This window comes from Grampus griseus, assembly GCF_964374135.1.
Source record: "Grampus griseus genome assembly, chromosome: 19".
NCBI lineage: Eukaryota > Metazoa > Chordata > Mammalia > Artiodactyla > Delphinidae > Grampus > Grampus griseus.
In genome coordinates, this window is record NC_139013.1 from 9569150 (window position 1) to 9584494 (window position 15345).

At 48.1% G+C, this 15345-nt stretch overlaps 1 protein-coding gene across 1 annotated transcript in view; it reads left to right on the top strand.

The window, feature by feature from the left end:
- Positions 1 to 1563: 1563 nt before the first annotated feature.
- The window catches only part of OPA3 (outer mitochondrial membrane lipid metabolism regulator OPA3), a 39062-nt gene continuing 25280 nt past the window's right edge, over positions 1564 to 15345 (top strand). The window contains exon 1 of the mRNA XM_082676056.1: positions 1564 to 1744. Coding sequence (XP_082532182.1) covers positions 1582 to 1744 — 163 coding nt within the window. The 5' untranslated portion in view covers positions 1564 to 1581. The remainder of the gene's footprint in view (positions 1745 to 15345) is intronic.

A 15345-nucleotide genomic window follows, 5' to 3' on the forward strand; every position in this document is an offset into this window, starting at 1 on the left:
CAGTATCATCATTACAGATGGAGAAATGGAAGTCCATCAGGGCCAGGAAAGTGACAAAGGACACTCAGGGAGTCCGAGAGGATGCCAAGTAAAGCCCTGGGTCCCCCAACTCTGTGTCCTGAATGTTTCCTCCTGTACACAGCTTCTCTGTTCCTTGCACTTCCCCTCTTCCTCTGCCTCTTCGAGAATCTCTCAATTACCCATCAGCACTCCACCATCCAGAAATTTCTCTCAACCTCTTCTTGACCTTGTTTATATGATTTTGCTCCCTGCTGGGTAAAGGATGACAGTCTGGGACACTTCCTTAAACTCCTTCTTGAGCCAGCTCCCTAGGGACACTTGCCCCCCAATGGAGGAAGTGCGGCTGCTTGAGAACGGTATAGTTTATTAGCCAAGATGCTGGGCTATCAACCTCTGCTGGCTGAGGGAACTTGTGCCACTCTCCTGGCCCCTCTTTGGGTCTCAGTTTGTCAGTTACTTGGGAAATGGTTGGATTAGCTGCTTCTGGAGATGAAATGCGTCCTCATGCTGGAGTTAGCAATAATAATGCTAATACCTGTATAGTAATAAGGGCTGTTTATTGGGTGATTGGCACCATTCTAAGCTCTTAACATAGTTCACTATGTTTTTATATTCAAAATTTGCATGCAAGGCTTACAACAACCCAATAAGGTAAGTGTTTTTTTTTTTTTTTTTAGTAAATTTATTTATTTAGTTTTGGCTGTGCTGGGTCTTCGTTGCTGCGCAGGGGCTTTCTCTGCTTGCGGTGAGCAGGCCTACTCTTCCGTGCGGCGCCCGGGTTTCTCATTGCGGTGCCTTCTCTTGTGGAGCATGGGCCCTAGAGTGCGCGAGCTTCAGTAGTTGTGGCACACGGGCTCAGTAGTTGTGGCTCGCAGGGTCTAGAGCGCAGGCTCAGTAGTTGCGGCGCACGGGCTTAGCTGCTCCGCGGCATGTGGGATCTTCCCAGACCAGGGCTTGAACCCATATCCCCTACATTGGCAAGCAGATTCTTAACCACTGCACCACCAGGAAAGTCCCAAGGTGTAAGTGTTCTTATGATTCCCATTTTGTAGATGGGAATACTGATGCCCAGAGAGGTTAAGTCACTCGTCACACACAGCAAGTAAACAGTGGAGCTGGGTTCCCAATCCAGGTCTGTATGACTACCTGGACAGTTTCTTACGCCCAGTGAGAGCTCTAAACTGCGGGGGCGGGGGGGAAAGGTGCATTTGGGACTCGTTAGCCCTAATTAGGACTAATTAAGACTCCTCCTTTGGAGATGCCACCCAGGTGTGTGACGTCACGGAGGAGGGCGGTGACGTCAGCCGAAGCCGGCGTGGGAACCCACGCAAGCTCCGCGAGCTGCCGTTTAACGGCACCACCCTCTGACACTTACTTTCGCCGTATATTTGCATACTCATCGGAACGGACGTCGGAGCGTCAGCGTTGACGTGGTGTCGTCACGGAGCGCCCCTGCAGTTCCCAATAGGGCGTACGCACGTACGTAGGCACGCACAGCGACGAGCGGGCGGGGGAGGAGGGAGAGATCGGAGGCGCCCCTCCCAGTCAGCAAGGTTGCGCATGCCCCTTGCAACCGCCAAGATGGTGGTGGGCGCCTTCCCTATGGCGAAGCTGCTATACCTGGGCATCCGGCAGGTCAGCAAGCCGCTTGCCAACCGCATTAAGGAAGCCGCCCGCCGAAGCGAGTTCTTCAAGACCTATATCTGCCTCCCGCCAGCTCAGCGTGAGTCTGACCCCACGTCCCTCCAACCTTCCCATTCTCTAACCCCTTTCAGGTGGTTGCTCAGGAGGTGGACTTCTGTTCATGACCAATCACAACCCGAACCGGCAAAGTCTTTCAGCCAGTAGGGATGGTCCCTGGGAGAGGGGCATGCGGGTAGCCCAATAGTAAGAAAGGGCATGGGGTTAAGGGCGGGGCAGGGCGCCCGCGCTTGAGTTGGGAATACTAGCCAATAGAGGAAAAGAGCGCGTGGAGACTGACGTCTAGACGGACCAATAACCTGGGGAATGGGAGCGATTTTTGGCGGGGCATTCCAGGGCTGAGAGGAGCCGGGGGAGACCGGAGCTCCGGTCATTTGACCAAGTGGGGTCGTTTGCCAGACTATCCGTGGGAGGGTTCGCTCTGAAGACTCCACCTCGTGCCTCAGTTTCCCTCCCGTCCTGGGAGTTGAGAGGTGCTTATGTATCATCCGTTTAGGACATTCATTGGTTTGCCCCAGTTGTACTCCGGGAAATAGGCCTGGGTAGAGGCGTGGCTCGGGGCGAAGTCTGGGGTCTGGGGGCGTGACCTGGGAATCCGGCTAAAGGAGTAATTTTAACTAGAGTGAACATTTGTCCATCTATTCATTAATCCACCCATACTCCGTATTTGTTCGTCCATTCATTCAGTAGACAGACCATGCTGGCTTTTTCTGGGCTGGGAGCCACATTTATGACCCATCACTGTCACCCCAGAGTGGTCAGGACGGTGTGAACTCCAGATCTCAGAAAGACCTCCTGACCCGGGGGCGTGGGGTCAGGAAGGCTGTCTAGACGAGGGCTGCCTGAGCTGAGATCTGAAGGGCATAGTAAACATTCAAACTATGAGCTACTGTCAAAAGGCGATCTATGTGCTGTGGGCCTGTGGGAGCACAAAGTATGGAAATTTAACGTAATTTGCTGGGTCAGGGAACCACCAGTAATCCATCTGTTACTTCATTTAGTTAGTGTTTACTGAGCGTCTGCTTTGTACCTGGCCTTGTGCTGGGCAGTGATGGTGAAACAGCAGGAATCAAGCTAGCCCCAGTCTCTGCCCCCAAGGAACTCACAGTCAGGTGGGGACAGACCCATCCTTCAAGGTGACGACCCAGAGTGGGCAGAGCTTGCATGGGGGATCCCACTGGACGCCTGACCTGACATGGGGTTCAGGGAGGGCTTCCTGGCAGAGGAGACCTCTGGGCTGGGAACTGAAGGGTGAGGAGAGTCTCACCAGACAACACGGGGACAGGGATGATGTTGAGGGCGAAGGAGGAGCATGCGCAAAGGCCAAATGGTTACAGGGAGCACACTTTTTTTCCTTACAAGTTTGGATGCTTAAAATTTGCTTTCCAGGGCTTGGAATTCTTGGTCTTTTGGTGTTTGGTCGGTCCTCTGCCAGAGCTGCAGATCTTAGAATGGAGAAGTGTTGGATTACAGTTTCTGAAGTGCTTCCATATAAGCTCTCTCATTTGAGCCTCACACTCTTTTTTGTCCCCATGTCAGGGAGGGGAAATGACTTCCCCCAGTTTATAGAAGAGAAAACTGAAGCCTGAGAGCAGAGGGGAATTGCTGAGGTCACTCGTGGAGTTAGTGCCAGAGGCTGACTCAAATCCTGCGTTCGGGATTCCCAGAGCTGGTGCCTGTTTCCTGCCTCTGTCTTTCTCCCAAGCACTGTGATGTGTCTCAGCGTTGTGGTTTAGAAAGTGGCTGCTTGAGTCAGACTGACATGGGTTCCAATCTGGCACACACACACACACACACACACACACACACACACACACACGCACCCCGTCCCCTTCTCAGCCAGATGATTTTGGGCAGGTCACTAACCCCTCTGAGCTTCAGTTTCCTCCTCTGTACAGTGAGTATTATATAATAGTGGCATTTAATGGGCGCTCACTTTGTGCCAGGCAGTCTGCTGAGAACGTCACAGCATTAAGTCCTCACCAGTTATTATGAGGTAGACATCGTTATTATTCCTATTTTGTGTATATCTACATATGCATTTATGCTATAAATAACACTTACCTCATCAAGTTTTTGTGAGGAGTAATGGATGTAAAGTGATAGGTCAGTGCACGGCACTGAGTTGTGGCTGTTGTGTAGATGTTATGGTTACAGCTGAGAAGAAAAAGTAAAAAATTTTATCTTCAGGGGACCTTGCGTTCTTGGCATGGGGGGAAGCCAGACAATAAAGAAAACAGTTAAAATGTAAAGTTAGATATTGGATAGCACTAATTGCTCTGGAGAAAACGTCAGGGATGCAGGAGGAGGAGTATTTGGGGGACGGTTGTGAAGTTTAGATAGGATTACCAGGGAGACCTCACTGAAAATATGAGAGGAGGGAGCACGCAGTGCGGGCATCTGGGGGAGGAGCTTTCTAGCCCGAAGTTTCCACAGGTGTGAAGACCCTGAGGTGAGTGTGCGCCTGGCCTGTTTGATGAGCATCGAGGAAGCCAGTGTGGCTGAACAGTGAGACCGAGTGGAGACTGAGGGCCGAGAAGGTGGTGGGAAGGGGGCAGATCGTGCAGGGCCTGTGGGCCACCACAAACGCTTTGGCTTTACTCTGAGTGGATGGGACTCACTGGAGGGTCTGAGCAGAGGACGGATGGGATCTGAGTTCGATTTTAATAGGATCCTTTTAGCAATCAGAGGGTGAGCGTGGATGCAGGGAAGACATGACTACAGCAGTCCAGGTGGGAGGTGAGTGGGGAGGAGGGGTCAGATCCCAGAGACAATTTTTTCCCCAACTACTTCTTTTTAACATTTCAAACCCTGGGGCCTCCCTGGTGGCGCAGTGGTTGAGAGTCCGCCTGCTGATGCAGGGGACACGGGTTCGTGCCCCGGTCCGGGAAGATCCCACATGCCGCGGAGCGGCTGGGCCCGTGAGCCATGGCCACTGAGCCTGTGTGTACGGAGCCTGTGCTCCGCAACGGGAGAGGCCACAGCAGTGAGAGGCCTGAGTACCGCAAAAAAAAAAAAAAAAAAGTTTCAAACCCTGAGAAAAGTTGAAAGAAAGAATGGTATGGTCATCAGGTATATGCCCTTCAACACCTAGTTCATCTCTTATTAGTCTTCAGCAGATCTGCTTTGTCTTCAACACCATATATGTATGCGTGTATGAATGTATATACACAATCTTTTTTTTTTTCTGAACAATTTGAAAGTAAGTTTTGGACATGCTTCTAAACTCCTAAATACTTCAGTCTGTATCTTCTAAGAACAAAGGCATTCTATATGACACAGAACCAGTGTCACACCTGAGAAATTTAACATTGATAACAATAATATTGATGACAATATTGTTTAATATACAGCTCATATCTAATATATAGCTCATATTCTGGTCCCCCAAATGTCCTTTTAGCTGTTTATTATTTTTAACCTAGGGTCAGCTCAAGGATCATGCACTGCATTTGATAATCATGCCTCTTTCGTGTCCTTTAATCTACAGCAGGCTGGGCAATCTGGCTCACTGCCTGTCTTTGTAAATAAAGTTTTATTGGGACACAGCCCTGCCCATTCGTTGTACATTGTCTGTGGATGCAGAGTCGGGTTTCCATGGCCCACAAATCTAAAATATTTGCTCTGTAGCCCGTAGCAGAAAAAGTTTGCTGGCCCTCCTCTATAACAGTATCATTGTCCTTTCTTGTTTTTTGTGACATTGACATTGGAAAGGGTCCAAGCCAGTTGTCCCGTAGTGTCCCGCAATCTGGGGTTTTCTGATTGCTTCCTCTGATTTGGTTCACGTGGAGCATATTTGGCAGGAACACCACAGAACACCTAAGGACATCACCTCAGGGGGCTCCTGATGTCTGTTTGTTCCGTCATTTGTGGCGGTACCTTGGATCCCTTGGTTAAGGTGGTGACTGCTAAAAGAACCTTTCCTTTTCCCCTTAGTAATGAATAAGCAGTAGATTTGTTTGAAAGGTAGTGGCGGCAGGATTTCCTGTGGATCGGGTGTGACAGGCCGACTGGAAGAGGGGCAGGCTGGACGGAAAGTACCAGGGGCTCAGTGGGGGACACGTTTGGTTGGAGATGCTTTTCGACGTTGGTATGCCCTGACTTCTCATATTCACACTTTTTATTTTTAATTAATTAAGTTATTTAAAATTTTTTATTTTATTTTTGGCTGCGTTGGGTCTTTGTTGCTGTGCGCGGGCTTTCTCTAGTTGCGGCGAGCGGGGGCTACTCTTCGTTGCAGTGGGCAGGCCTCTCATTGCGGTGGTTTCTCCTGTTGGGGAGCATGGGCTCTAGGCACACAGGCTTCAGTAGTTGTGGCATGTGGGATCAGTAGTTGTGGCTCATGGGCTCTAGAGCGTAGGCTCAGTAGTTGCGTTCCTCCGCAGCATGTGGGATCTTCCTGGACCAGGGCTCGAACCCATGTCTCCTGCATTGGCAGGCGGATTCTTAACCACCGTGCCACCAGGGAAGTCCCTGGCTAAGGTTCTTTTGACACAGTAGGGTAGACCTAGCTGTCGGTCTCCTCACAATAGGGGCCGGAGGGGTAGGTGTTTCTGCCTGGGAAAGAACAGTAAATGCAGAAGCATAAATCATCGATGATGCACTGTGTCGGGGAGACAAAGATCTTTTTCAACAAAGATTTCTGGGGGAGAGAAGATAAAAGAGGTTGGTGATGCCAGGAAGGTTGGGGCCACTCATGCAAAGTGCACTGCTGATGCTGCCAGGGGAACTGTGGGAGGTCTCTGGGCAGTGGGAAAAGTCCAGTTGGTTTCCGCTCATTCCTTTGGAGAACACTGGTCATTTTTCCAGTTTGCTACTCTGGTAGGCAGAATAACGGCCCCCCCAAAGATGCCCACATCTTAATCCCAGGCACCTGTTGAATGTATTGCCTTACACAACAAAGGGGACGTTACAGATGTGATTGACTCAGGTATTGGGTGATTGGGAGAGTAGCCTGGGTCATGCAGGTGGGTCCAGTGTAATCACGAGGGTCCTTATAGGTGAAAGAGGGAGACAGGAAAGGGACTGATTTGAAGCTGCTACCCTGCTGGCCTTGAAGATAGAGGAGGGACCGTGAGCTCAGGAATGCAGGCGGCCTCTAGAAGCTGGAAAAGGCAAGGGAACAAATTCTCCCCTAGAGCCTCCAGAAAGGAACTCTCGCCTGCTGACACCTAGGGTTTAGGCTAGTGAGAACCGTTTTGGACTCCTGACCTCTGGAACTGTAGAGAATAACTGTGTGTTGTTTTAAACCACTGCATTTGTGGTCATTTATTACAGAAGCAATAGGAAACTAATATGCCACACGATTCATTCAGGCTGCTGGGATAATTTTTTCAGAAGAGTTTAGCTCTTTGGTCATTCTTACAAGTTTTGGCTTTGGAGTTGGTTTCAGTTTTGCTACAAAGCAATCTGACCTACAGTTTAAGGACTTTACACAGTGACCATTTTTCTCTCACAGTTTCGTGGCTTGACTGGGCCAGCTGGGCCTCGGCCAGTCTTGCTAGGTAGTCTCTCAGGGGGTTTCAGTCAGAGGGTGGCTGGGCCTGGAGTCATCAGGAGGCTCTACTGGGATCTTGGAATGGCCAGTTCCTTCTCTCCGTCTCAGTGTTGTCTCAGGACCTCTGTTCTCCACGTGGTCTCGCCTCTCATGGTCACTCAGGGCCCCCAGGAGCTAGATTTCCATGAGGGAAGAAGCAGAAGCCGCAGGCCTTTTAAGGGCAGGGCCTGGATCCACACAGCATCACTTCCAGAACACGCTATCAGTCCAAGCAGCTCTGGCACAGACCAGAGTGAGTGTGAGAGGGGACCGCACAGGGCGTGATGCAGACAGTCACCAGAGGCAGTTTGCCACAGAGTCGATACTCTTGGCTTGGTATCTTGGAGCCACTAATGAGCTGTGTGACTTTGGGCAAGCAGCTCGACCTCTCTGAGATTCCAAATCCACGTTCATCAAATGAGGGTGATGATAGAACTCACCTCCCAGGATTCTTGTGGGGATCCAAGAGCCAGTGGATATCAAGGCCTGGCCCAGAGCATGTGCATCTGGTCTTTAGTGCTGGCTGTGATAATCTCTTCTTAGCATATGTGGGCATTACTGTCCAGAGGCTGGAAACCCTACTTCCAGATAAAGGCTTCCTGCGCTCAGCTTTCCGCTTTGCCATTTGCTGTGCGTCCCGCGCAAGTCACCCCGCCTTTCTGTACCTCAGTTTCCTCCTCTGCATGGTATAGCACTCACCTCATAGGTCTGATGGGAGGGTCTGTTGCGTGCGTGAGTACCCTCAGCGCAGGCCTGGCACGTTCTAAGTTCAGTGACTTAAAGTGAACTCAGTAACTTAGTGGGGCGGAGTGGTCAAGAACTCGGCCTCTGGAGCTGAGCTGCCTACATGTTAATCCCAGTTCTGCCATTTTCTATGTGGCCTCAGGGCAGTTTTTTTTTTTTAAATTAATTAATTTATTTTTGGCTGCATTGGGTCTTTGTTGCTGTCTGCGGACTCTCTCTAGTTGTGGCGAGCTGGGGCTACTCTTCGTTGTGGTGTGCGGGCTTCTCATTGCGGTGGCTTCTGTTGTTGTGGAGCACAGGCTCTAGGCACGTGGGCTCCAGAGTGCAGGCTCAGTAGTTGCAGTAGTTGTGGCGCACAGGCTTAGTTGCTCCGCGGCATGTGGGATCTTCCTGGACCAGGACTCGAACCCGTGTCGCGTGCATTGGCAGGAGGATTCTTAACCACTGCGCCACCAGGGAAGTCCCTTCCGGGGCAAGTTATTTAACTTCTCTGGTTAAATTGTATCTGTAAATTATATCATTATAACTCATATTCCATGAGTTAATATATCCATAAAGCATTAAACAGTGCCTGACTCTTAAGTGCTGCATAATTGTTTGTTGAATGTGTAGAGATATCAGGCACCATTATTATTTTGATCATCATCGTCATCTTAATACTAAACTTTCTAGTGCATTCCTTCTCTGGTGGCCTGTTGCAGCCAAGCAGTCAGTACTTCAGGCCTCTAGGTGGCGTTGGTCCCTCTTCCTCAGTCAGACCTCACAGGCTTACCACAAGCAGAAGGGTCTGGGCTCTCCCATGAACATTTCTAACTAGCGCGGGGCAATTATTATGTTTGTCTGGTCAGAAGCTGGGATTGGAGTAAAGAAAAGTGAGAAAGGCAAACAGAGAGAGGGCAATATGGCTGAGTAGAGAGCCTCCTATGACCTAATGCTTCCTAAAATATTTAAAGCATCCTTTGAAATGCATGGTTGTACGTGCAATGAAGAAAAGGGACTCCTCCCAGAGCAAGGAGAAAGCGAGAGCCAAGAGCCAAGGAGGGGAGGGAGCGCTGAAGCCTCCTGGTGCTCTGGGGACGTTGACAGATTCACATGGCCTTGGGGACAGAGGACCACCTTGTGAACAGCCAGGTCCTGGGGAAGGTACCCCTCAGGGGAAGTGTGCACTAAAAAAAATCCCATCCTGCAAAGGCACACAGCCTTACATCTAGGTAGAGATTGAAAAAGTTTTCCTCTGAGAATTGACTGTCCCTCATGTGGGTTTGAGGCTTCAATTATACTCTTTGGAAGGTCCTGGAAACAGTAGGCTGAGAATGAACCCGGATCTGTGTGCCCCTAAGTACCTGGCCAGGACAAACATAAACCCTCCCTGGAGGAGCCCCACCCTCTGCCTGGGCCTTGGAGAATTCCTTCAGGTAGAGTTCCGGCACATATGAGCTCATGATAAAAAAAATTACGTGCCGGACAGAGAAGCAGGCACCATGATCGAGAGTCAGCAGACACAAAATATGGCAGGTCAAGACCTGCAAACAAACAAACAAACAAACAGACAAACAAAAAGACCCGCAAACATTGTGGATGTGGGAATGATCAGATACGGATATAAAATAGCTCTGTTTATATATGAAAAGGATAAAATAGGACAGATATAAAAACATGAATGAGTACAATCAAAAATCACCAGGAAGTTGCAAAAAGAGCTAAACAGAACTTCGAGAAGTGACAGGTACAACTGAAGTTCAGAGCTCGACAGAACTAAAGAAACACCAGACTAAATATAGCTGCTAAGAGGATTGGTGAGCTGAAAGGTAGATGCCCTGAAGGGAAAAATGTGACCTTTGTGGCGTGCTCCCCTCAGCTGCCCAGGATCCTGATTGGTCCACCTGGGGAAGGAAGGGCTGGACACTTTATTTTTTTATCTATTTTTTATTCTTTTGGCTGTGCCACTCAACATGAAGGATCTTCCCCATCCAGGGATCAAACCCGTGCCCCCTGCGTTGGGAGCGTGGAGTCTTAACAACGGGACCGCCAGGGAAGTCAGGGACTTTTTTTTTTTTTTTTTTAATTTATTCGGCTGTGTTGGGTCTTAGTTGTGGCATGCGGGCTCTTCATTGGGGTGCACGGGCTTCTCTCTAGTTGTGGTGTGCGGGCTCCAGAGTGCATGGGCTTAGTTGTACCGCGGCCTGTGGGATCTTAGTTCCCTGACCAGGAATAGAGCCCGTGTCCCCTGCATTGGAAGGCGGATTCTTAACCACTGGACCACCAGGGAAGTCCCCATTTTTATTTTCAGTATTTTCCAGACAGGATCCGCGTGTGCATGAGCGCTTGAAAACCACTTCCCTGGAGTCTATTTATAATCTCCAGAGTACCACATCAGTTATGTTACGTGACAGCGGGCTGCTGTTGGTGACCTCCAAACAGTTTTCTTATGCTCTCCTATTAAGGAAACGTTCTGACAACTCTCCCCTAGTATGAATGTGTGTGTGTGTGTGCGTGTGTGATATGAATGTGTATACATAGTTATTTAGGAGTCATGAATAGTACTGACATATATTACTGTGAATATATTATGTGCATTTAAAAACATTCAAAAATTGGAGGGGAAGAAATTTTTTATTTTTTGAAATTAATATTTTAATAATAAAATTTTTATTTTATATATTCATAGCCCTCCAAATGTTTTTGTTCTCACTAAAAATATTTTCTTATACAGGCATTGTTAATGCATTTGGAAACTCTCAGTGTAACCATCTTTTTTTTTTTTTTTTTCTTTTGCGGTACGCGGGCCTCTCACTGCTGTGGCCTCTCCCGTTGCAGAGCACAGGCTCCGGACGCGCAGGCTCAGCGGCCATGGCTCACGGGCCCAGCCGCTCCGCAGCACTTGGGATCCTCCTGGACCGGGGCACGAACCCGCGTCCCCTGCATCTGCAGGCGGACTCTCAACCACTGCACCACCAGGGAAGCCCTGTAACCATCTTTGAGAGTCGTTTTGACATTCTTTGTGCATGGCTGGCTGTCACAGCTGGCAAAGTCCTAACTGAGGTACAGACCAAATGAGAGAAGTGTGCCGTCAGCTGAATTTAACCCCCCTGCTCAGCTTTCATTCCCACCCTTCATATGCAGAGGTGTTTGTTGGAATTTTCTCGTGCTGGCCTTGGTAAATCTTCCGTCCTTGGTTTCTGAGCAGGACTCTTTAAGAAGCCCTGGTGTGAGGACTTGATTTGCAACCTGAGAATGTCCCCGGGAATCAATTTGCCCAGGCTGCAATGCGCTGAATGGACAGGAGAGGGCGCCCGTGTCGGTCCTTTAGCCTTTAGGTCCAGCGCCTGAGGATGCTGGCACCTGCGGCTGAGGGGCACTAGAGGGCTTCTCTGTAGTCCATCTGTGTGTGTCTCTGTATGCCTAGTAAAGCTTAATTTCTTCTTATTTTCACCCTCTCCTTCCTTTCTCCTCTTCTTCTTTCCCTTCTCTTCTCTTTCTTCAAACCAAACATAACGGGAAGTTGATATTTTCTTCCTATGCTCCAGAGAAACACCTTGTTCACCCTTCTTTGTTCACCTGTCCTTGAGACTCCTTGGTCTACCCCAATGTTCTCGGCCTCCCAGGATGTGCTTCTGTCTCTAACTAGGGTCTTACCCCTTGTTTCTAATTTTTGGTTCCTCCTTTGTTCCTGCTGTCCTGGCTCCAGCTGACCCCACCTCAGACCACTAAGCCTCCACATAGCTGGTGATTTCTTCAGAGCCCCCCACTCCCCCTCTTTCCTCAGTGATCTTCCGGCTTCCAGACCCACCTCGGTCCTGCCTTTGATGAGCACACAGCCACAGCAGCTACCTTCTACTGAAGGCCTAGTGTGCGCTGAATTCTGTGCTGCGTGTGTTGCCATTTTTATCTCTTTTCTTTTTAAAATTGAATCAAATTTTAATTTTATTTTGGGGTTTTAGGGGTTTTTTCCTCTGAAGTTTTTTTTGGGGACTTACTAAATTTACAAAAGTAATATATGCTTATTGTGAACGAAAGAACAAGACACAAATCAGTTTGTGCTCATCTGTGATTAATCGAAAACCCAGCCAATAAATCTTACCCAAATCTTAAGTCTAAGGGATGTTTACTGTTGGTGGAGGAAGGTGGCTTTGTGGTTGTTTGGTGGCTTGGTGATGTTATTAGGGACCTGAGGACTCTTTCTGTCTCTACCATCTTGGTGTTCAAGCAGTAACTCCCCTCAAGGCCTCAGAGAGGCTACTGGAGCTCCAGGCATCGTACCTTTATACTGCAGTATCCAAAGGGAGAAAGTGTGTGTGTGTGTGTGTGTGTGTGTGTGTGCGCGCGCACGCGCACGCGTTTATATGTGGGACGGGGGTTCTAGGGAAATGAGAGAAAGCTCTTCAAGGAGAAAAATATTCTCCCAGAAGCCCCCAGGGGACTCCCCTCACTGCTAATTGGTCAAAATTTAGTTACATACCATCCCTTGCTATATGGGAGGGCAGGGTGGTGAATGAACATAGCTTCTAGACTAGTGGCAGGAGAGGATGGAGTTAATAAGACAGTACAGAATGATATAAAGTAGTATTAATAGTAGTGAGCACTAAGGTTGTTGTAGTCTTTCTGTATATTAATCTATTCTCCCCACACCCCGTGAGGCAGATTGCCATCCCTAACGTACTTAAACAGATGAAGAAACTGAGCAGAGCTGTTAGGTAACCTGCCTGAGGGCACACAGGTGCTGAGTGGTAGAGCTAGGACCAGACTGTCTGGTTTTACTTTGCACTCCCCGTGCTCAGCCCCATCCCCAGTCTCTGCAGGCAGCCATGCTGGATCTCCCACTAGACAGTTAATTCATGTACAAGCCTTGAATGCACCAACATCCCTGCCAGCCGGGGTTTATGATCCCCATTTTGAAAAAGAGGAAGTGGGGGTGCAGAGAGGTTGAGAAGCTTCCCCAAGCTCACACAGCATGTAAGTAGCAGGGCCAGAACTTGAATCCAGGAACACCCGACTCTAGAGCGCACTAAGCTCTTAGCCTCGTTAACTGCTTCCCTTGTGCCTCTTTTTTTTTTTTTTTAATTTATACTGGATGTTTATTTATTGGAGTATAGTCACTTTACAATGTTGTGTTTGTTTCTACTCTACAGCAAAGTGAATCAGCTATACGTATACATATGTCCCCTCTTTTTTGGATTTCCTTCCCATTTAGGCCACCGCGGAGCATTGAGTAGAGTTCCCTGTGCTCTACAGAAGGTTCTCATGAGTTGTCTATTTTATACATAATAGCAATAGTGTATATGTGTCAATTCCCATCTCCCGATTCATCCCGCCCCCCGTTCCCCCTTGGTATCCATACGTTTGTTCTCTACCTCTGTGTCTCTATTTCCACTTTGCAGATAAGATCATCTATACCCTTGTGCCTCTTAAATCCCCACAGTTGCCTTCTGTACTAAGTTAAGTTGGACAGAGTCTCCAGATATGGGCAGGGAGTAGAAGTGGGATTATTTTCTGGGACAAGGACTTGCTTCAGTCCATTAAGCGGCTGTATAATTGACTCATTCAACAAATCTTAATTTAGTGCCTGCTGTCTGCTAGGAACTATCCTAGGAGGTATGACTAACAACACAAAAGACGCTCCTCTCATGGAGCTCACATTGGAAAGTATTAGTTACCTGTGTAGTGACTCCAGGGCACAGAGAGGTCCTTCTTCCCAGGGTGAATCTCAGTGGTCCAGCTTGGGTCACATCCCCATCCCCGAGCCAGTCACTATGGGCCGGGAATGCCGTGCTCTGATTGGTCAGTCTGAAGGATTGGGTTAACCCCTGCGAAATCCTTTGGACCCAGAGTGCGGCAGATGGGATTCCCGCACTGAGAGACAGAACCAATCATGTTTCCTCTGGTGACTGGTGGGCTGCGCATCACTGCTGTCTCTGGGCAGTCATGGAGGATGGGACCAGGTTCACCAGAGGAGGCTCCCGCCCTGCTTGAAGCAGCGCAAGTCTGTTAACACCTGGAGCACTGTTGGGGCCAGCTTTCAACTGGCTGGAACCCATCCAGGAAAGGGCAGCCAGCACAGGGACTGGTTCGAAGCTGTGTTTACTCTGAATAGTAATTTCGTAACTGATGACAATAGTTTTTATTTATTATGCTTTCTGTGATCTCAACAAAATATATGAACCACCTTATTAGGGAGTTTATATGATCGTCCTGGTTGTATGAGTGGGGAAATAGCCCAGAGACCAGCAAGTTCCCTCAGGCAACACTGAATAAGAAATCAAGCCTACTGGCTCCCAAGCTCCTCCTCTTACATTTAGTTGTTAATATTTGATTTTTTGCATATTATTTATTGAAGTACCGTATCTATACAGTATAACACTAAAGTTTAATAAAGATCTGTAGTTTAATGAGTATTAACAAACGCATATGCCCGTATAACCAACATTCAAGATATAAAACATTTCCATCACCCTGGGAGAAGTTCCTTGCTTTCCCGTTCTGTCATCCTGTATGACTTCTCTCACTATAGATTAGTTTTACCTGTTGTTAAACTTCGTATAAATGGAATCATGCAGTATGAACCTTATGTCTAGCTTTTGTTCACAAGATGCTTTTGAGATATTTCCTTGTGGCTGCATGTATCAGTGGTTCCTTTCTTTTATTGCTTTTAGTGCATATTCTTTTCTTTTATTCCAATAAATATATGAATATCCTACACTTTGTTTATCCATTCTCTTAATCATTTGGGTTTCCAGTTTTTTTGGTTATTACAAGTAAAACTGCTGTGATCACTCTTGTACAAGTCTTTATGTAGACATATGCTTTCATTTCTCTTGGTTCAGTACATCGGAGTAAAATTTCTGAGTTATATGGTAAAGGTGTGTTTAATCTTATAAGAAACTACCAACGAGTTTTACAAAGTGGTTCCAGTTACTCTGCATCCTTGCCAATATTTAATGTTTTCACGGTTAATTTTAGCTATTACAGTTGGTGTAAAATGGCAACTCATTTGCTTTTTTCCTGGGGAATGGTAATACTGAGTACTTTTTCGTGTGATAATAAATAAACATTTGTTACCTCACACAGTTCCTGAGAATTAGGCATTTAGGAGTGGCCCAGTGAGTGGCTTTGTCTCAGAGTCTCTCAGAATGAAGGCTCACCTGGCACTGGAGGATCTGCTTCCAAGGTGACTCACTCACCTAGTTGTTGGTAGAAGATCTCAGTTCTTCACTGGCTGTTGACTCAGTTGCTTTCCACATGGACCTCTCCTTAGGGCTACCCGTGACCTAGCAGCTGGCTTCCCTCAAAGAGAGTAATCCAAAAGTGAAAGTGACCGAGACTGAAGAAGCAGTGTCTTTATAATG